This window comes from Dinoponera quadriceps, unplaced genomic scaffold (assembly GCF_001313825.1).
Source record: "Dinoponera quadriceps isolate SergipeBrazil2010 unplaced genomic scaffold, ASM131382v1 scaffold405, whole genome shotgun sequence".
Taxonomy (NCBI): domain Eukaryota; kingdom Metazoa; phylum Arthropoda; class Insecta; order Hymenoptera; family Formicidae; genus Dinoponera; species Dinoponera quadriceps.
The window spans coordinates 2,450,670-2,473,961 of NW_014554754.1; the positions used below are offsets into that span (position 1 = coordinate 2,450,670).

The 23,292-nt window shown below is 47.6% G+C and overlaps 2 protein-coding genes across 6 annotated transcripts in view; both read right to left on the reverse strand.

Annotated features, from left to right (window-relative positions):
- LOC106741359 (neurocalcin homolog) overlaps nt 1-23,292 on the reverse strand; it is a 170,626-nt gene that overhangs the window by 19,070 nt on the left and 128,264 nt on the right. The gene's annotated exons all lie outside the window — the stretch shown is intronic.
- Nucleotides 12,554-23,292, reverse strand: part of LOC106741358 (neuronal calcium sensor 2) — a 138,358-nt gene continuing 127,619 nt past the window's right edge. For 3 of the 4 annotated variants that reach the window (XM_014613259.1, XM_014613258.1, XM_014613260.1), the window contains 2 exons: nt 19,739-19,867; nt 13,563-13,739 (listed from right to left, as the gene is read on the reverse strand). In XM_014613259.1, coding sequence (XP_014468745.1) covers nt 13,563-13,739; nt 19,739-19,867 — 306 coding nt within the window. Of the gene's footprint in view, nt 13,740-19,738; nt 19,868-23,292 lie in introns of all 4 variants that reach the window. The other variant, XM_014613257.1, reaches the window with a different exon arrangement.

Below are 23,292 nucleotides of genomic sequence, written 5' to 3' on the forward strand. Positions count from 1 at the left end.
CGTATCATCCGGCGAAGAGCGAATTCGCCTTCGTTCAAATTTCAGAAACTCGGGGAAGACCCGCGGCTCTTCTGCATTCTGAGTGCGCGAACGAAGTCCCGTGAAGGCTGTATCGCAGAGCCACGGGGACGAACTTCGTAAGGGCGTAGAACGGATTGAGGTGAACAGGAAAGTCCTCTATTTTGCAAGCAAGACGCCAGATTTCGTGTTATTAATCCTCGAATAACAAGACTGGTCGGATCGAATCCGTATTTTAACGCCCCCCTACGAAAGCGCTTGTAAAATGTTATATTCAGGTATCTTATTTCGCGATATATTTTACTTGCTTTTCAATATTTTCTAACTTATTGTGAGGGTAAAAAGTGGTCGGTCGGAGAAATTGAGTTGAGAAAATTACAAAATGCTTTTCGAGTCGGTTATCCGTATCCACATGAACTTCATTATCTGAGGGTTAATTATCGGAAATGGCATAGGGGCTTCTTTAATTAATAACTCAAAAACTTGTGTATTATTTGCAAAATAGTACATGACTTTTTCCTCCACCTCAATCCATTCTACGCTCTCGCGAAGTTTGTCCCCCCCCCCCCCCNACCCTAGTATAACTCGTAGAACACAAGACGCAGGCCGCAAACGCGGGGCCGCAAGATGACGATCGTGAATTTGCTGATCGTCATTTTGCGTCGTCTGCGTTTACGCATCTGCGTCTTACGTTCTGCGCGAGCTGCGTAGGGGCTTGAAAGTTTCGCGAAACAGATGCAGATGAGGGGAACACACAAGACGACACGTTCGGACAGATGATCGAGCGCGAACAAAGTTGCGAGATGGACTACCGTCCGACGGTGGCGTCGGTGGTGGTGGTGGTTACACGAAAGAGAGCACCGGGGGGACACCTGACAAATGGATCTGCGCGACTTCCATCGCCGCGAGACCGGGGAGACGTCCGTCAAATGTCAAACGGCGCGGCATATTTCCGCCGGCCACGCTAATAGACGCGGTGAGGAGTTTACGAGCGTCCTTGGGGAAAAGTGCGCCTGGGGAAGAGGGTGTTCCGGCATGCGAGAGCTAGCGGTGCGGTAAAACAATAGTGGCGCGCTAATAAACTTTATCGCCCGGATTATACGCGCGCGAAAAAAGATACGCGTCCTCGACCCGCGATAAGACGGGTTATTGAAACGGTGCTTTCGAGATCGAGGGTGAGGAGAAAGTCGCGCAAAGAGACAGAGAGAGAGAGAGAGAGAGAAAGAGGGGGGAGCGGGGTAAGCCGTAGAAAAATATAAAATCGCGTAGATTGCAAGGATAGGATGCGCGCAGGAGTGCACGGGGGCGGCACTCTCGATTCTTCATTTTGATCCCACATGTCCGCGTATTCAATTGCAACACCGTCCGTTACATTAATTATCACGTCGGAATTGACATTACCTTCGTCGTTTCTCAGCGAGCCGTAAGGATCGGGATCGACAATCGGGGCGCAAACGCGACACCGAGACGCTCACCGGTGATGAAAACTCCACGACGTTCGTTGGAACGTGAAAGTGACGATTGTTCAACAGAGACACTAGGAGATTTATTTGAAAAGACAAAAAAAGAACATCGTAATTGCCAATTACGTCGTCGGATCGTGGATTCGACATTTCGGTGCCGCATTTGCGGCGAAGTCTCGCTATAAATCTCGATTGACTCCCCGCAATAATGAGTACGTGCTGCGTAGAATCTACGTCGCAACGGTGCGACGACCTACCGAAAGAGCCGCAGGAGGGAATCCGAGGATAAGATGACAGGGGAGAGTATCGGTATCTGAAATCGGCGCTCGATTTGAAGCCGCAATTAGCGATAACTAGTCGGTTCGCTAGCGATAACTAGTTATTTAAACACGGTACGACGGAAATGGAGTTTCCGAATTGAATTCCCGTTCGCGCACGGCCGCGTGTACGTACGTGTGTGTGTGTGCATGCGTGCGTATTAGCGTACTTTATATATACCTTCCTATTGCATGCGCATATGTCATGTACAAGGAGGTGGCGGTTTCGCGAGGGTGACCATACGTCGAAAAGGGGGAGGGGAGAGGGGGAGGGGGGGCGACAACCGAGACGCAAAACACGACGGGCTCCTCTAATAATGTAATGCACTTTAGGTCCGTTCCCCTTAAGCTTTATAAAATTCTCTCCTTCTACGTTCGTACGTCGACTCTCTTCGTAAAAGGGAACTTTATTATGTCGATTGTCAATGCTGCACTTTCTATTCGAGAGGAGAGAGTCGCGCGATGTTCCGTTCCCCGCATTATCCCCCAGTCTATCGGAAATCGTGCGTGGATTACGAACCGAGTCTTGGCTGATTTAGCGATTAGAACGCGAGTGTGTACCCATGTGTAAATCAACGACAGTGCGAGAGGTTCTATCTCAGGTCTTGCGCATTGGTGGCGGAGGAAAAGAGAGACGAGAGCATGTTCGTGTTGCGTGTATGCGAAATTTGCCCCAAAACTATTGCCACTGCACTTACGTTTGCGCATACTTTGCGTATTTCTCGTCGATACGTTCAATTTTTCTGTGAAAATTTCGCGCATTCAAATTGCCGTAATCATTTTCCATAAGTAAGACGGAATGAATCTTTCGAAAGTTTCACCGGAAATCAATTATTCGCTTAAGTGAAGATTTTGCCGAGAATCAGAATTTTGCTCCTCTTCATTCGCGTAGTCTTCAAAGTTACTTTTAGATTTATAGATAAGATGAACGGCAGTAGTTCTGAGACATTTACGACATTAATCAGAAGATCAACGTTCAAGGAACGATTGTTCGCAGAGAAAATCTCACTTCTTCGCACGGAGGATCGTGAAATTGCGAATTTTATTATCGCCAGTGGGCAAGACCGTTGTTTTGTTTTTTCTCTTCGCGAACCGGTACAGATTCGCTCTACACATAGAATATATATAATATATATATATTAATATTATTTATAACACACGTTTCTTCTTTTCATATATATATATTATACGCACGTATATGTATATATAATATATTTCGAAATATCGTGTTAACGGATAGAGCTCTTCATCTTCATTTAAAATTGACTTAATCGTGTGGTAGTTGCGATTGAAGCACGTCGAGAGTAAAACCGCGAAGCGAGAGGACTCCGCCTCTCCCACGCGTTATGGAAGGAGCCGATGATATGTACCTAGCCTAATATAAATATATATATATTTATGCGAGCGCGTGTTTTATTTAAATTTTTTTTTTTCATTTACGGCGCGGGAGCGTTCTCCAGCGATCTACTCCGCGAATCGATCATCCCCGATTCCTCCCTCCCCCTCCGACCGAGGAAATCGCGACGAAGAACCGGCGAGTCCCGATGCAAAAATTTCGCACATTAGAATTATGTAAAAATAACGAGCGAGAGGACATTCTTTCTTTTTTTTTTCTTTTCTTTTTTCTTCTCCCTTCGTCATTCGTCGAAGTCGAAATTTTGACCTCCTACGAATCATCTACCGAGAAGATCACAACGCGATTCTCCTCATTCTACGAAGCTACACCTAATTTATATATCGTATAATTTTTCTCTAGAAAGGGACTCTGCGCGCGAAAACGAGCGAACTTGATCGGCAGGTTCGGCATTTCAGCGGAGTCCGCGAACGAGACACGGAACAGACGACGGAGAGAGAGAAAGGGAGAGAAAGAGAGAGAGAGAGAAAGAGAGAGAACGCGACCACGCGGACCGGAAAGCATTATATCGTCCTAATAGAAACACACAATTGGTCGAATGCTATCACTAATAGACGCTAGTCTATCATCTCCTCGGAGTGAGGGCGAGACCGATAAGTTTTACCGCCTCTTAAAATTACTGTGATTCGCTTAGATACAATAGAAGAGAGCGAGCGAGCGAGCGAGCGAGTGTGAGAGAGAGAGAGAGAGAGAGAGAGAGAGAATGTGTGATACGGAAATGTGACGAGGTATTTCATTCGTCGAGATTTCATTCTTGTACATTCTTGTACAAGACAGCTACGCATCTCGTCTGAGGAAAATAAGCGAAGGACGCAGATCTCCTTTTTCCGTGTACTCTCGGAAAATAACAGTTCGCCCCTACGACGCGATATTCGCGTTACAGCGACGCGCCTGGTAACACATTGTGGTCCGCTTGTCGTTGTTTTTTGGCTACGAAAAAGAGGCGTGCGGGTACCCTCCCCTTTGGCGCTTTTTCGCAAAAGATAAAACAGTCACACCGCGGAAGCGATCACCGCCACCCGGCCGGTGGCACCGCGCCGATCAATTTTAACGCGAGCGGCGTATTAATCTCGGCATCATCGATTAATCTTAGTGCGAGCAATTAATGTCGCGGTATCCCCCCCCCTCCGAATTGCGACCATTTGAGAGATATTACTCGTTAAATTTGCTTTTAATCAAGCCCGACACCGGTGTCGTCCTGTCGTTGCTGTCCGAGCAATTCTCGTCCGTGCTGTTAATATAAACGGCCCTCTAATATTTTCACGGCATGCCGATTGGTCGGCCCCGTTGCTTCGTCGCCCGACATTCTTGTCCCCGCCAATCACGCCGTTAAAATCTATCTACTGAATAACTACACACAATCGCACATGCACGCTCACGCACACACACATCCTGAACAATAGTGCGCAACGGTGGCGGCGTGCGCGTACAATAACGATTGAAGAACCAGATCATTGCAAAGTTACGCACGGTACGCTTCGGATCGACCAAAATTCCCGACTCGTTTCGCTCGGAATTCGGAACCAGGGCTTCCAAGTATTCGGATATTTGATTTTCCGGATATCCGAGATCGATTCCGACCACTCAAATCCGCACTATTCGAGTGTGTGTAACCCGGATAATCTGTATACAAGTTCAGACCAGAGTCAAGATCCGGATTCAGATCCGAAGTCGGAGTCGAATCGGGATCCAAAATCGAAATGCGGATCCCGAAGCGCCATAAGCATCTTTTCTGTGAATATTGACTGGTTATTTCGAAATTTCTATCTCGATCCATATCGTCCCAGACAATACGAATATCTAAGATCGGTGCACAAGGCATCTTAAAAACGCCCTAAAGACGTCTTTAAATCTCTTTTATATTCAAGATATATTTTATATTCAAGATTACTTTATAGATATTTTCGAGACGTCTTTTATGTCCCGACATTAGACATTGTGTTATCTGGGCGTGGTTTATCTCGATTCGCGGTTATCGCAAACGGATGTCATCGCGGGGATTGACAGTTCGTAAGTTAAGAGGGTTGACATCGTTTCACACATAGACATGAAAATTCACTGACGGAGCATAAAATTCTACTTCAGACGAGGGGAGTGTAAAATTAGTTTGGAAGCGTCGGGGGATACAGTCCTTATAATTCAACCACACGTTCGGCTCACATATGCATTAGTTATTGCTGGGTTACTGAATTGTTGCTAGGGAGAAAACAACGAGTTTCTGCACTGCTGCACCCGCTTATAAAAATAGTAATAATAACAAGAACCGTGATCAAATAATACGCATCCTTTTCAACTATTTCTATAATCCGTCAATCCCACTCATGCGTTGAGGAAAAAGTTCCTAAAAATTTATTTCTGTAAAATGTCCAACCAAATGTCCCATAGAAAAATTTTTATATATTCTCATGTCTATGGCTTCACGTGAGATTATCAAATAGGGACAATTAAATGCCCGAGAGGGACCTAAGTTACTGCGATTGTGTGTCTGTTTGGTCGACTCCGCCACGAATTTCGATCAAGATCCGACTTCGACTCCGGATCCGGTTTCGAACGTGTAACGTATCGTGCTTTTTAAATAGAAGAATACGGTGGTGGATTCCGGAAAACGCCCGCAGTCCGAGTGGCTCCGACGAGGGCCGCCGTTTCCCGCCGATTCACGGGACGACGCTCGGCTTAGATGCCGTAATTTCCCCTTGCAAACTCGGCACGACACTTCGCGCCGATTGCTCCCGTTCCGTTTGATTGATCCCAGCGATTTCTCAGGTTCGAGTGATTCTCTCCCTCCGTAGAGACGCATAATCCGTCACACCGTCGCCCGCCAGACATTCCTCCATACAAACCGTCGCGATTCCTGTATCGTTTCGCCTTTCCACTTCTCGAGAGCGTGAAATATACGCAAACTTCTCGAGCGCGCTTCGATCGACGGCTAACGACAGTCGGAATCGATGTCACACGAGGGCTTCGTGTGTGACCGGGCCCTTTCAAATTTCTAACGCTACTCTCCATCCGAGTCCCGCCGATCGGCGTTTCCGTCTCCTGCATTTTTCCCATTTCTTTCTCCCCACCCATCACGACGATAACCACGTGGGCGGCCGGTGACGTATGTCGAGGGATGAATCGGAGTTCTTCTATTTTCAAGAGTTCTCTCGTCCACTCGTATCCGCCCACCCACGCACATCGAGATCGACTTTGATAATGAATTAAAGATCCCCGATCGACGGGAAAGCATAGTCGCTCCGTGAACGTTGCTACTCCTCACCGCCCCTTCGCGAGCCTCTCGATCATCGCGCGTCGCCGACATTCACGCACTGAAGGGAAAAAGCAATTGGACCGACAAGATCGGCGGTCAACCTCATCCACGAAAATACTGTGTCCACCGGACAAATCACACGCTGGCGCAACAATACGCTGCGCGTCGATATAGTTTGCCGAGCAAATCGCGTTGAACCAAACGATCGATAACTTATATTACGGCATGATTTGTCCGAGTGGACGTTGAACGTTGAAAACGTTGCTTGAGAAGATTCCGTTTAAGCAAAACGTTCGTTGATTCCGCCACTTTTTTCCCCTCAGCGCGGGACACACCGGCGCGCACGTGTGTCCACGATTACAGGTTAATCCGTATCGGTTACCTCCACAATGACGGTTCGTCAATTTGGTTAATCTAACGAGTTAATATATACAAATGTACAAGGTGTTCTCCAGCGTGGACGCACCGTGGATCCACGGGAGGAAAGAACGGTGTGTATGTGTGTGTGTGTGTGTGTGTGTGTGTGACGCGCGCACACGCGTCTCCGTTTCCCTACCTCTCTTTCCCTACGATTGACTAGAGACCGACATACGTGCGCCACGTTCCGGGACTCTTGAACTAACAGTCTCGTGCTACTTTCTTTACATTTAACACAGTGACAGTATTAATTCCCCTCCCGATTCGCCGTTCAGTCTCGTTCAGCCGTGAGTCAGCGGTCGACTGATGATCGGCTGGGAAGTTTGTCCGCCCAAAAAGCCCGGGAGCAAAAGGCCGAGCGCGCGCCTCATCATGCGCCGGGGATCCGCGCGGATCACAATGTGAATTCCAAGCTGTCTGTATGCGTGTGTGTGTGTGTGTGTGTGTGCGTATATGTGTGAAGCGACGAGACCGCTTCGCAGCACGAGAACGTATCCACGTGGATGCGAGAGAGACGTGGTGGAGGAGCGGTGACGCGCCGTGCGACGGCAGAAATGATCGTCGGCGCTCCGATCAATTCCGCCCTTATCGCGCGCCTGGATGTCTTCTCCATCGCCCGTCGTCGCCCGTTTTCTCGCCGGAGCTTGCAGGTTGCGGCCGCCCACACACGCACCACCCGCGCCCAGCCGTAAATTCCCTGTCGCGCGGAACCACGCGACGAGATTAATTCGACCATCTCTCGCGCGCGCGCGCGCACACACACACACACACGGAGAATATGTATGCCCGCGGGAATTCTGTTCGCGTTTTACACTTAAACGACGGAGGAGGGTTGTCTCACGTGTTTCCGCCCGCCGGAGAGGCGCGAGAGACGGCAAATTGGACACGACCCGTGTGTCGGCGAGAGTTCACGTCGCGGAATGGCAGAATTTCGAGCCGTGGTTATTTCTCACTTCACGCGAGGAACAAAAGCGCCCGGACTGCTTGAAAATATTTGTCACCAACGAGATTGGCGTAAAATTCGCGTTTGATACCCGGGAGAAAGTATCCGTTCACGGAGGGATTCCAGTTGTAACGGGGACAACGGCAACGAGAAAGACGGCGATGCCGACGATGGTGGCGCGCGGCAAATCGCACGAAAACGCCTCCGGGTCCGGCGGAAACGGGTAACGAAGCAATTGCGGCGCAACCTGCAATGTGCATCTCGGCGTACGCAGTGGGACATTCACGAGGACGATACACGACCAGCTTCGGTTCAACCGGCGGCGAAATATTCCGGATGCACCGCGGACTTAACGCCCGGTTCCCTATCGCTGCTCGGGATCGATCGTGCCTCGATACGCGCGGTCGTTCATTCTGTGCGTTGCGGCGAAACAACGAATACGAGCCGCCGAGCGCGAGCTTGCGATTGCACACGTTTTCGGACGCGAAGGAACGAGAAACGTCTCGCGAGACACCAACATGGCGAAGTGTTTGCACCTTGGAAACGTATTTCGCTGATTTTCTGCAGACGACGGTGTCCCTCGCGAATAATTCATTATGTATCTTACAGAGAGTGAGGAATATTATCATCACCGTTGATATCTTCCGGACACGGGAGTAAAGGAAAATTTCATCCAACAGGAAGATTACATTGTACACGGAGGAAATATCGTGATAAAATTTACTACGAAAATCTATAACGTCGGAATTATTGTGGGCGCTACGCTGACAAATTATCCCGGCAAAATTTAGTTAAGGAACCAGAAGAGAGGCCTCTGATAGAACGGTCACAACGATTTGGCAGACGTAACATGGAACTGAATGTGGATACATGGTACGTGAGAAGTTTGCATGAGATACAGCGGTAGCGGAGAACCTAATGAACGAATTACAAAGGTGCGGCATCCAAATTCTGGCACTGCAGGAAGCGAGATGGGCGAGGAACAATATGGTAAAAGTGGACGGCTACAAATCTTTCTGTAGTGTGGGAGCCAGAAACATTTCCTCGGGGTCGGTTTTGCGGCGCATAAATAAACCAGCTGCACCGGAAGTATAACGGAGTTCCGCGGGAGGTCGAAGAAGGAACATATACTCTCTCAAGACCCGGAACAAAATTCTTCAACTTGAGCGTAATTAATGTGCACGCAGAAACTGAAGATAAGGATGAGCACATAAAAGAGACGTTCTATAATATCCTGGAAAGTTGCGTACGACACGACACCGTCGAACGACGTTGAAATCATATCAGGGAATATCTAAATGCGAAAACTGAAGGCGACTCGCGACCGATCGTGACGCCTGGAGAGTCAAACTTCGGGAGATCGTGGCTCGAGCCTCGGTAGTGAATCGAATGGGAATTTCATAGATCCGAACCTTGCTTCTTAATCGAAGATATCAGATGATAACGATTATCGTCTCTCACTCTACATATCATAACATTCGCATTCGACATCGCGTCTCGCGCGCGAACGGCATCACGCAACACATTGAGTCGCGTTAAATTCGAAAGCAACACTCGGTGGCAAGCTTACCTCGTCTCTCGCTGGATCGGCGCAAGGCATAGGATTCCCGACGGTGAAATTCGTCTGCCTCCGAGCAGCCGTAAACCTCCCGGCGTATCCGCCTGAAGAGAACGTCACGCGCCGACGTTTGCGTATGTCGGATCACGCGTGCGTGACGCTTGTTCATAAATCTTAAAATACATGCGCGCGAAGCATTGACCCCGATATGCACATTGTGCCGCTCGCATACGCGACACACGGTTACTCCGGCGAATAACGGCGCCGAGAAGAGAAGAGAAGAGAAAGAAGGAAGTCAGAGCCTTCGGCGGAAGGCGTCGGGACGTCTGTGCGCACGTCGACCAGCACGTTGAATGGGCTAAGCCGGCCGTTTCCCACGGTCACCGGGTCGATTTCCTTCGTATCGACCGGCGGATTTCGCCGAGAAACAACTTCCCATCTCTTTCGTCACCGTTGGTGTTACGAAAAATCTCGGTATTAAGAGTCTACACACCGTATGTCTGATTCACGATCGCTTCCGCTATGTTTGGGCAAGCTTCCGGTTGGGACGATGTTAAAGGTCGCTTTCCAGCAAGATGCGAAATTCGACGCAAGTCTGCTTACGTCGTCTGTTGTCCTTTTCTTTACCAAACGCGAAATGAGGATACGATGACAACGAATGTGGTTGTTCCCCAGGCGAGGGAGCTTGGGAAATAACCGAAGTTGTCAGCCGAGTGACAACACAAGATTCGCCACCTACGAAGTCTACGAAGCGTGTTGAAAGGGAAGCGAGTTTGCGCGTTTCGTACTGTGATTAATTGTTCATTTATTTGTTGATTTGCGAGAACTATTTCGATAATATATGAACATTCGCGCTTTAGCCCAAAGATAACGACCACACCGACAGCGGTGTCCGGACTGTTATTACAGGGATTTTCGTGTCGCGATACTGCGCGTCCGATTTCCCGAGTCCGATTTCCCGACGGCGATCGCATAAGCCGCGACGCGCAACAAACCGATCGGCGGAATTTTAACGCCCGAGCTTGCGCGCCAGTCGTAATTAAGAGGGTCGATTCTCCCCCGGCCCCGGTTAACTTCAACCGCGGCATAACGAACCTCTTGTCTCGCTCTAACGTTAATCTGGCTCTACAAAACGCGGTCAAAAAGTCAATTAAAAGCCCGGGCGAAATTTCACCGACCGCCGGGTTGACGTCTGGCCGACGCGGCAGTTGCGACCCGTCGTTATTCTCACGGCGCCAATTAGTCCAATTACGCGCCGCCGGTCACTCGGCCGATCGATCGGAGCCGATTTCTCGCGGGATCTCTCCGGTGAGAAAAATCGACCTGCATGTGGCATTTTCCGTCGCCTCGGCTGAAAGTTCAGCCGAGGCGAAACGTCGGTACGAATCCGCGGGAGGATTTCTGAAATTTGCACGAACGTTTTGCGCAAGCTCGCTCGGAGGGATTGACTCGCTTTTACCGCTCTTGCAACTTTCATCATTCCGGCCGCACGGCCGAGCGGAAGTGCGATGGATTTCCGTCGAACGGACGACGACCGGTGACCACTTTGATGACTATTTCACGTCCAATGACGCATGCATAATGTACGCGATGTCGTACTGGCGGAGGGGACGCGCGGCGTGCTGGTCGACGATACCGCAAGTCCCCGGCGTGGAACAGCTCGGCCGATATAAAATATTAACGTATATCTTTCTTAAGCGATATTCCCCCTATCTCTAGAATCGACATTACCTTGTCGCAATTCGTTGTGTTACCATCTCGCGCGTGACATCGTCCTCGTCGAGACGGCTGGTGTCGCTCCTCGCGCCTTCGATCTTCCGCCGACAACCTACGCACAACGGCTCGAAAGCGATACACATGCAGAGCTGAAAAAGGACCCTCCGTGGGTCCCGCCGATTAAATTCTAAGGAGGCTCGCGCACACCTCCGAATTCCCCCGCACTTCCCGTCTGCGATCCCGCAGTCGACTCTCCCGTCCTCTCATCGAGTCCCGTTTCTCTCGGCTTCCCACCGCGACAACGCGCGATGATATCGCCCGGCGGCGACCTTGAGAGCCGCGCTCACCTTGACCTCGCTCGGTCCTCGGCCTGATTGTTGTTGTTAGTCGTCTGATGCGCCGGTCGATTTGTATCTTACTTAGAAGTTCCGTGCGATCGAATGTGGGAGTCGCATGAGTGAATCTCTCGGTGCGATTCCCCGCGGAACGACGGAATGAAGCAACGTGTGGAAATGTGGAGACGGCCGGCCGCCGCAAAAACAAACAACTTACGCGAGACTCGAGAAAATCACAGTCGGCTTTGAGCTGTTCGGATATACATTTATATAGGAATTCCACCCTCCCCATTTCCCCTTAAAAACGTAAAAACCACTCGAACTCTCGAGGAGATTTCGAGCGGGCTCTTCGGATCGAGTCCGAGTCGCGTGAAGGGGTTAAAATTATGCGAGACACGGTGGAAAGAGATGCACCTCTGTGCCGTGTGTGCGCGAAGAAATGCGTCCCGGACGACGGGAACGGACGACGATGCGGATCGAGTGCTGCTAAATAATTGGCAAGCGTTCGCGGCAACGGGCATGGCACGGGGAAAAATCATTTCGCCGCTTTGCAGGCGATATATCACATCGTTCGCTATTGCTTATTTTCATTATCGATAGTAAAATCTAGCTGGCGTAGCCAAATTCAGCGAATTACATTCGTAATTGGAGCGGAAGCAAGCTTTGTGTCGCCGGGACAGAAAATATCCCGCACCGAATTTGTCCTTGGGCACACGGGTTAATTTGCTGCTCAGAAACAGAACAGCGTTCTCCTCCGCGTTTGATCATTACCGACGAAACGATTCAGCGAATGGCGATCGGTGTATTCTTAACGAATTCGCAATTTCTGCTGCCTATGTGGCGACTGATTTCGCGCTGCGGCAGCGTAAAACTTGCCGTGCCGGCGAATTATTTTTCTCCGTGCACATGTCGAGAGCGCGTGTGATCTGCGATTCACGAGCGCGTCGGAGTCGACGTATCGGCGTTACTACGAACGAAGTGAGGGTTGCTTACGGGAACAACAGGGAGTAACCAGTAAGACTCGCCGGCGAGACTTCACAAACTGCTGGGCACTACTGATAAATCCCGGGTGGAACCGGAATGACATCGTTAGGCCCCCCCCCCCCTTCTACCCCTCCGAAACCGTACCCGNCGCCACGAGAACAATATACGATGTGCAAAGTCTTTAGGTTCTCTAAAGCGCATCAGAGGATTAACGAAATTTTCCTTGTGACCCGTGGCCACGTTATTAGGCGAAACTGTAATCCGAAAAGGAGCGAACCCCGGGCGGGTCGTTTGTCCAGGATTAGCCGAGCCAAATTGTCGGTGTGAGCACAGGCTTCGAAAGCCGCCGCCGCTCTCTCCCCGTCTCTCTTCTCGACGACGTTGTCGCTTCGCCCCTGTGAAGATTCCCGCCCCCGTTAATTCCACCGACACTAGTCCGGAGGAAACTCCTCTTGGACGTGGACGACGTGTGCGGACGTCCCGCTGCGGTTGTATCAAGGTGACGAACTCGTGAATACGACCACGGGGGTCTTCCGTGAAGGTGAAGTGGCCTAATTCGGATCCCCCGTCGTTGTCGTCTCCTGGCGTCGTCCTGCGTTTTTCGCGAGACTTCCTGCTGCTCCGAGAGACCAATCATCGGCGTTGTCGTTGTGTCGTCCTGCGGACGCGCGATTCCGATGTCGGAAAACTCCTCTCTCTCTCTCTCTATATATATATATATATTTCTCTCTCTCCCTCTCTCAATCTCTCTACGTTTATCGCTTATCCTCCATCATTCTCGATCATTCTCGATCAACCTTGATATCGGCTTCCTCCTTTTCCTCCTCCTCCATTTCTGGTCGCTCGTGCTTCATCGTCCGGCACGAGCGACGGGCTCGTTGTCGAGCCGCCACAACGATAACGTACGTCGTAGTTAATAGAAAATTATCGTGTACGTGTGTATATGTGGGCAATGACGTGTGGTCTGTGTGTGCGCGTGTATATGCGAGCGTCAATTTCGGTGGTGGCTCGTCGTTGCTGGCATTGACTGTTCCGTTTCCGGAATTCTTCTGAGAAAGTCGTGAGAGAGCGGTGTGGTGTCTTATTGTTTCCTTTTTGTTTCTCATGTTCGCGCGTCGACGGCTCGTGCGGATACGCGGCGTCGGGATTAAGGAGCGAGCATCTTCGACAGCTCCTCGTCCTGAAGGCAACCCTTCAGGAACTCGTCCTGCGTCAGCTGCCCGTCGTTGTTCTCGTCCATCTTCGCGAATATATTCTTCGCCCTCTCCTCCGCGCTGTCCGCCGGCCTGTTGCTTGAACACGCGCCGAGCATGTCGTATATCGCCTGGGAACAGAAGGGTAACACTTTGTTTCTCCACGTGACGCTCAGTCTCACGTAGGAATCGATCGAAAACCGGTTTATGCCTCGACATATCCGACAAGACCGAAAGAGGGTTTTATATCGATACTTCGGGAGGAAAACAATCAACCGCATACTGTGATTGGAAGGCGGAATTTTATGTCTTTCGTTTTCAACGAGTGACATCGCTCATGTCTCTGTCTCCAATTGATGCGTTCGCGAGAATTTTGTGAAATTCCAACATTATGCACAACGATCGACTTAAACGTGCGATATGGAAACGTGCTATGAATCATGCTAAGTGAAGTAAAACGTAATATGTAAACTGATACTTTACATGTCAAGCCAAAGTTAAGTGCGGTACAATGAAAGATAAATCGGTACACATTTGCATACATATACATCGGCGAGATTTCCTCGCGAGAAATATTATCTTTATTGAGAAAAGGCGCGGAGAGACAGGGTCGAGATGCATTATTGGCGCGATGAGGTCATAAATCAACGGACAACCCTCGTGTGTCACGTTTTTTCATACGTGCGGAAATCTACCCTAAATCCATCATGAAGAGATCGAACGTCGCGCAACTCGGACAACGTCTTTATAAAAAAAGAAAAGAGAAAAAAGAGCAGAGCACAACCTGATCAATGAATATCCGAGTGACCATCGGAATATGCGATCCTTTTCGTTCTATATGGAATTGGAATTGGAAAAGATACGCTTGAAAGAATCGTATCTTGCTTTCGCGATTCCTCGTTACGTCGTCAGAAATGCAGCTTTCCGAAAATATTTTTGGTCTATTTTGGACTCTACGAAACGTAAGATCTTTGAATTCTTCCAAATCTTGGTGGTCTTACAGAATCAACCAAGATGAATTAATTTAAATAGATAGTAAAAAATGTTGCGTTAAAAACGTCCACTAAAATTTACTTTAACATGTGCGGGGAATATGTTAATTTAACGTTATATTCGTGTATTTTTCAACACATTTCCCCCGTGTTATAGTAAAATGAAATATTTCAGCCATATTCAACACAAAATCTTTAACTGTGTACGTCTTTCCAAAAGTGATTTAACGCGAGCTGTTGACAAGATAAAAACGAACACTCCCGTTCTTCCGTGATTTATCCCGCGTTACTATTATTACTGTAAAATGCACGATACATTCTCGGCCGACCGGGAAATGAATAAGCGCGAAATTAAATCGTACATCCGCCTGCACACGCACGTGTTTTCCTTACGCACGCGGGAGTTCACGGTCGAGGGGACACGGCTAAATGATAAATTGTGTCGTCCGAAAAATATAATTTATCGCGCGACCGATACTTCGACTCGCCAAAGCGCACCGGCGATTCTTTATTTATAATCTCTTTCGTACATTTTTCGTTTAGCCCACCGTAAATCGCCGGGCAGAGATAAATGCGCCAAATTTATTATTTTCTCGCCCAACACAGAGAGAGCTTAGCGCGCGATAAAGCAGATTAATTTATCGCGAACGTGCTACGATAGAATACCGGCGGCGCACCGGTGGGAAACGATTATTTAAATGAAATTCATCCTCCTTAGTTATCTGCCGCGTATACACTCACGTCTGAAAGGTTAAATCAATCTCTTCGGGCTTCACACCTGGGAAAAACCTCCGTGGAAAAGAAACGTAATGAGAAGTGCGCGCGCTGTTACGCGATAAACGTTTAATGCATTCAAATCGCTAATATATTATCACGAGCTACCGCTTTACGCTCGTATGAAAAAATTACCTTCTCGCACCCGGTGATCATCAAATTATCATCACCCGATAAATAACTGCATTTATATTCACGAACTTTTGGACGTGGAAGTAAAAATATTCAATTGCATTCGCGTAAAAAATAATTTATATATATTCACACAGAAAAATACATATTGCATTCGAGTAAATGTTACTTGTCTCATGTGTTTCATAACTTTGTTCGGACAACAGAAAAATGTATTAAGACTATCAATTGATGCTTGTTGAACTACGCGGACAGTAAAATAGTGATTATGCCGGTTAAATTTTATAGCTGTCGCACAACGACATTCCGCTGCAAAATTATCTTTTCGGTGTAACAAATCTTTCTGCTGTCGGTATATTGACAAACAATTTGCTGTACTGGCAAGACTTCCTCGTGTTACTTGTCAGCAGTGAAATGATCCTTTTCTCTGTGTGAGCACAATATATCTACATACATTATTTCATATAAATCATATCTCTCTCTCTCTCTCTCTCTCTCAAGTTCTCTCAAATGCATTTCCAGCAACCGCGCGTGCTATGCGGGCAACAACGAATTTCGCACGAGAGGAACCGATGTTGCAGGCGGATCCTCAACGATGGGGACCGTAAAGTCGAGGGAGTTCGAGCCCGTGTGTACCGAGCGGCGTGGGGATGCCGGGTTAAGTGTTAAATACGGAGGCGGCGAAGTTCCATTGTGAACATCGCGTCGTTAATTTTCGCGCGCGCGGAGCACCAGTTAACGGAATTTCCCGCGAACGCGCGCCGCCACGGAAGTTCCGAACTTCTAATAGCGTGGAGAGATGAATATCCGAACGGACGCGGCCAGCCAGTTTACAGAGACGGCTCGATGAGCTTTTTAACACGCGATAACGTACCGCCAGGCCGGGCAGACACAAAGAGTCCTCTCCCGTTGTCTCCCACACCTCTTCCGTCGCCGGGCGAAACTTTTTCAGCCGATAATTAAAACGTTTCAGCTCTTTAACGTTCTCGGGGGCAATTTTTCTTGTTACTCGAATTTCAGACGAGCGTCCACGTAAATGATGTCCCCAGCGAAGGCGGAGCTCGTTACTTAGGGGATAAAGTAGCGTCGGTCACGGCGGGCGGAAAAGATCCCTCTACGGATGTCTGTGTGTGCACAGATTCTGCAGAAAATTAAGGATACCTTTTTCCGCGCGCGCATTCCTGTCTCTTGTAGTCTCGCGAGAAAAGGCGAGAAGGTAGAGTTTTAATGTAGAAACGTGATGTTTCGCGCATCGCGAGAACAGACACGAGAAAGCAATCGAGATGAGAACTGCGCCGCGAAATGCAGGAGATAGCAGAGGTCATGACGTAATGCTACTTTTATGAAGCATGATGTCGTCGTTCGCCTCATCGCGATTTTTTGTGCTTTTTTTCCTTTCTTTCTTTCCCGGAATCCGATCCGCTTGCGTATAAATACACGTTTCGCTATTAACGCAAGCTCGCCGCGCGCGCACAACGACAGTAATTAGTTTCCTCCGGCGAGATCCAATCTTCTTACTTTTTCGGGATTCACCCTGCGCGATAATTCTAACGGTCTCTTCGCGAAGAGAAGTCGCGCGAAATTTTATTACTGAACTGTCCCCGACCTTTTTGGAACGTATCTTGAATACTGCGAACAATAACGTCTCGCTGATTCACGCCGCGATGAAAATTCTATCGCGTTCTATCTGCAATTAAGTTAAGTAAGTTAATCTGCAGTTAAGTAATTTATATAATTAACGCGATATATGTTGAAAAATGAAGAAAAACTAAATGTCCAGATAAATTACCGAGATAAGAGAAAATGAAATATATATGCATATACAAGGTACCCTCTTTTGAAAAGTATGCTTAAATATATTTACAAAAACATCGCGTCTTAGAAAAACGTTTTACGTTTTCAACAAAGTTATACATAGGGTTTGAAAGGGGACATAAGTTGATGATTAACTTTGTATAATCAATAATTCAGCGTCACTTTAAGGTCAACTTCATTTTCTTTTTTAAATAGAATCATATCGTTCTTTTTTTAATACAAATCGACTTATATTAAAAAATTAAATGATTCTATTAAAAAAAGAATGAAGTTGACTTTGAAATGATCTAGAATTATAAATTATTATACAACGAAGTTAAGACCATCAATTTATCCAAACCCTATAACTTATGTTCGAAATATTTTTTCTAAAACGCGATATTTTTTATATATTTAAGCATATTTCTTTTTAAACGAAACAATATAACTCTGTATAACTCTTAAACTCTTAATATAAGCTCTTCAGCGAAACAGCGATAAGTAGCCATTTGCGGCATCAAAAGACGATACGGCCTGTGGTGTTACGCCTCGAGATTTCTCTATCGGCCCTTCAAGTTCGTCGGGAATTTACGGGGTTAATGCAGAGCTGAAATTTCAACATGGGATAGTGCAGTTGCATTACTTGCATTACTGCAAAATTGTGGCAAACGGCGCTATGAATAGCAAAATCGCGAGCTACCGGCGCAGCCGTCTTAAATATTACAGTACGGTTACGCCCATCCGTGGACGACAAAACGCGAGGCCGCAGTTTTACAGAAATTCATTATGCAAAGTCTTTCGAAAATTCTATTTATCTCAGTAGTTCCGCATGCTGTCGCTGCTGCTACTGGCTACTAGGTCACAGAGTGGCGCGGGGAGGAGATACCTCTAATTACTTATTTAAAAATGAGACACGACGGCTGCACCGTGTAACGGAGCTTCCCTTCTGCCGCTCCGAGAAATATACGATGCCAAAGTGGAATAGCCGCATGACTACGTCGACATCTGTTCTCGCGAAGGGGATTCATGAAATATTAGCGCGCCGGCGTTCGAGCGTACGCCGCTCGATGCGACGGCAAGAATACCGGAGGAGAATACCGGACGGACGGACGGGCAGACGGAGCGAAAAACAGTGTTGATTTATGGTTTTTCACGCTACGATCGCGTGTTAATTAACCATTATGCCAATCAGTTGATTTACCGGCGGAAATCGAATTATTTGCGCGATCTCGTCAAAGCTGGGAGATCTCGAAGATCTCGCGCAGCGAACGATGAGAGGAAATAAGAGAGATACAGAGAGAGAGAGAGAGAGAGAGAGAGACATAGATTTATGATGCGATTTTATCGTACGCGTCTTATTAATTTCTTCTCATCGTATGTCGTAACGATAATCTTTTCTTCAAGCGGAGCAATGCTCAATTCATACTATCGGCCGTCATCAGCGGTATCGATCATGTAACTTTTCTCCGGAAGCGGAAATGTGAAAAGTGAAATGTTTTCAAGTTAGAACATTTACATTTTTCACGAGTTCACGCTAGAGAAGATTCATGACCATTTGGGTGTTGATTATGAATCTTCTCCTCTAGTCCGAATTCGTGAAAAGTGTAAATTTTCTGGTTTAATAATTCACTTTTGATTTTTCATGTTTTCGTCCTGGAGAAAAAGTTACGTGAGCGAAAGGGAACTCATCTTCCTTATCTGAGATAGACGGTACATTTATTGAGTATATTTGTGCAAATTCCGAATTTGTTTCTCATTGAAAATTATTTGGATGCTTCGTACAAATTAAAGATAGAATGAAATAAGAAAAAAATTTCTACAAGTTACGTATTTCGTTATTTGTATTATAAATATCATAACACGCACATTTTATAGAAAATTATGCGATATAATATAACAAATAAAATATAACAAAAGCTCGGGGAGTATTTTAAAATGATATTGATGAATAGCGTTGACAAAACCGACAGAAGACCGTGAGATAATCGAAAAGTGCGAGCGGGATGAAAAATCCGTGACCGCGACTTGACCATAGTTCGACCCGTGTTTTGATTTTATAGCGAGTATCGGCTTTAAAGCACGTCGCGTTCGGTGCAGATAATAGAACCGCCTGTGGGGTGAACTGCAATAGTATCAAGAAAAAGCAATCGTCCCGCGATAACTCGGTCGCTTATCGAGAGATTTTCTCAGCGGTTTGGAGTGAAACTCGAAATTTTATCCGTACGAGATAAAGTACGAGTTTCATCGCGCTCGTTCGGCACATGAATATATTATATCAGCGAATCACCGATTAGTCGAGTACGATATGGAGAAAAAGGAGAGTGCTGACGTCAAGTACTAATAAAAAAAAATGCCGTATTCCATCAGGAGTGTCGCGGCCGAGTGCAAGTAAGTGGGGAGAAATCGAAGCAACGTGCATTATTCATGAGTTACAGTACCTGAACGATCTTCGTCATTTCTTGCATATCGATAACGCCGTTACCGTCAACGTCGTACATACGGAACGCCCATTTCAGCTTCTCCTCCGGCGTACCGCTCGACGTAACGTCGATCGCCAGCAGGAATTCCTGCAACAAAAGGAGCGAGGAGGGTATCAACGACGCGGCCGTCGGCGGCCGCACAACAATGTCGAAACTTTTATTTCCTCCACCGCCTGGAAATCTATCTTTTGTGCGACGGCCGTTCAATGAAAATCTATATTCCCGAGACCTATCTCGGGGACGTGCGTGTCGGAGCGAGCCACTTTCCAATGCCATAATTCAAGCATTCATCGGAGCTTGGAACGCGTAGAAAGATATATTTATAAATAATATATATGTATATAAAAGAATCCGAATACACATACACACACTCGAAGAAACAGGGGGAGGGAGTAGCGCATAGTTGGTCGAGCGACCGAAGCATCGGAAGCCGCGTGTCGATTAACCCAACCTTAACGACCTGTTTATTCTTAACAAGTTCCACGGCATTAAAGCCCGTTTGACTAATCAAAAACAAAGTTTCGCCACTTATTTACCCCCCTCCCCGCCGGGGCGGCTTAATTCGCCACTAACTTTTTAATCCGCCCGATTCTCCTTCCTAAGCAATTCCCTCCCGGAAGGAAATCTCGATTTCGCGGGAGAGTACCTTCGAGATACTTTCAATATCGCAACGTCAAAATTAAGCCGAAAACAAAAGCCACCGGAAACGAAGCTGCGAATTGTTCCTTCCTCTCATTTTTTTATTTCATTGAAAGAACAGAATTCACTATATTCTGACCGTCAAAAACATGTTATAAATAACTTTTCATTTGTTACTAAATAACTTTAAACGTCTATGCATTTGTCAACGTGTACAATCATATTTATTACATATAACGCTAACCAGCCCCGGGATGCTTCCGAATCTACCCCGGTGCCGAGGCAATTTCGCACAAATGCTCCATGTCGGCATTTGGTTATTACATAGAAGACGAAACTAAACCAGATTACAGGATCTTAGGCAACATGAGAACTCGAAGGAAGGTCTCTGTTATCGTTATTTTACACACTAGTCAATTACGATTACTTTCCTGAAGAGTTTTACACTGAAACTCGAAGAAGTTACCGAACTTGCCCTGGTCTCCGAAACACGCGATATTTTTCACGCGCGTGCTCGTCACGCTCTCGCACATCGGAGTCGAGGTGTCGCGTCGAGAAGGGGGAGGGGGTTCGAAAAAATCACCACCACCTCCGACGCTTAATAAATCCAGCACGTAGCGACGCTACGTACAGCAAACGAGCGGTCTATAAATTTCCAACGGCAGAGGCTAATAGTCTCGCCTATCTCGCTACGGCCGCCAGCCGCTGTCGATAACGCTTTCAATATTCCAGAGATACGCTATCGATCACGGGCACGGCGTCGTCGGCGGGTACGTCGGCGGAGTTACGGCTCTCTTTACGAGCGTCGGTTCTCGCTGTGCGCGGTGAACGCGCGTTACCGTCATGAGATCGCGTGAAGAGCGCAAAAGCTCGAGGCCGATGACGGGACGGTCGGAGATCGTCGGAGATCAGGCGAATTTGTCGGGCCGAATTTGCGCACCCTCGGGGCCTTCCGAGCGCGTCGTCGTTAGAGAGCGGCTACGTTCCGGCAGAACTGGGTCACCCGCCGCCCGAGGTGGACAAACGAGACGAGAGCTTTATAGGATGGAGGGCGAACCGGCTCTTTGCTCTTCCTGACCCCTCAAGTGTCGCCACTTCTCGTATTGACCCCGGAAAGAGCGAGAGAAAAAGGGGAGGAGAGAGAGAGAGAGAGAGAGAAGCGACGCTCTTTTTCTCCTTTTTTTCTCTGGCTACCTTCTTCTCACCGTCGGCCTTAGGCCCGCGCTTATTTTCGGTGCAGTTCATCTGCAAAGCCAGCGAACGAATCCAGCGACATTAGTTACTCAAGGAAGCGGACAGAGAAAACATTCTTGCGATGCCATAAGCCGCACGTGCGGACACGGTGGGAATGAATGCGAAACCGAACGAGGGAAGCAGCGAAGTGCTTTCCCCGGGGAGTAGGACTTGCCGAGCACGGTACCCCCGGAACTTCCCGGTGGACATTCGGGACGATCATTACAAATGCAGGGGAGTAACTAGATGCGATAGGATACCGCGATAAAACCGAGAATTCGGGCATCGAACGTATCGAGCGCTCGTACACGGCGAGAATATCCGAAAAGGATTCTCTCGCGCTTTGTGCGCTGAGATCCTCCTGAAACTATCCGATAATGAATAATCCTATTTCGTATTTTTTCGAGCAAGAATATTTCACCGGATATCACGCGACCATGAGATACGTGTTCGTTGTATATGATAATTAGTTTTATATGTCCGCGAGATAATTCGATAATTCGATAATATTGCGACGGAAATTCGTTCCCCCGAGCTCTCGTAACATTATCGCAATGCGTTATTTAAAACGGATCACGTTTGACGTTTGTTAATGTGATGCTGCGCGCGTCCCGATGAAACAATAATTCCAATTACGATACTTCGCTAATAGGTTATTTAGGCGACTGACATCTCCTCCATCACAGCCGGGGGAACTTAACAATTTGGTCCTTTTTTAAAAATTGACCAGAGGTCATAGCGGTTTCCGCATTTGTAGGGTCTCTGTACAGCTTCATTTAACTTCAAGCCGTCCGGAATACAATATGGGGAGGATTATATGGGGTTGGTCGGTTGGGCTTGAAGCACCCTCGCGTCGTTTGCGTTAACAAAAGGTATACTCTATGCAGAAAGTTGAGAGATAGGAAGTCGGATCGTGCAATTCCCCTTTCCCCTTCCCTTGTCCAATTCGTCCCGTACGTTACGGCATTATTTCGTTTCGCGTATCAATTTCACCGTCACTCGAGCCCCGCAACGAGTTTACGTGACTCCCTCGCTTCGGCAAACAAATTCTATTTACGCTTGCTTAAAAACGAACGATCGAAATCACTCGATCACGGAATGAGACATTTTTCAACGGTACAATCAAATAGTCTCGCGCAACAGCCTCCGTTATTTATTTAATTCCCGATGGATTCACGCGATTCCCAACTCTCGCAATTGCCACGACATCTCACGTTAAGGATGTATTGTCCATAATTCAAAATAATGGAGATATCACGGAGAAATTACTGTGACACCGGTAAATGTCACGGTAATTCAGAGCCTGGATCGGAAATTATTCCACTGAATTTACGACCGGCTCCCATGACGTACCATTGAAAATACGGCACTAGTGGACAATACATTCTTAAAGCGTGAGAGCCTTTTATTTTATGCGCCATTCGGAACGCGAGTTCGAATGCGTGGAATCCAAGATATTCATGCGCCGCTCACGTTTCCTCCCTCGGGACGATTTGAAGCGCGAGTTCATGCCGTGCGGTCTCTAATTCAAACGAGACGTTTCCTCGTTCGCGAACATCCTGTTGTCTCACAAACAAGTCCACGTTATCGCCAGGCCGAGTTGCAGCTGGAGCGAGCGACGTTCGCGTCAGACAAAGGAT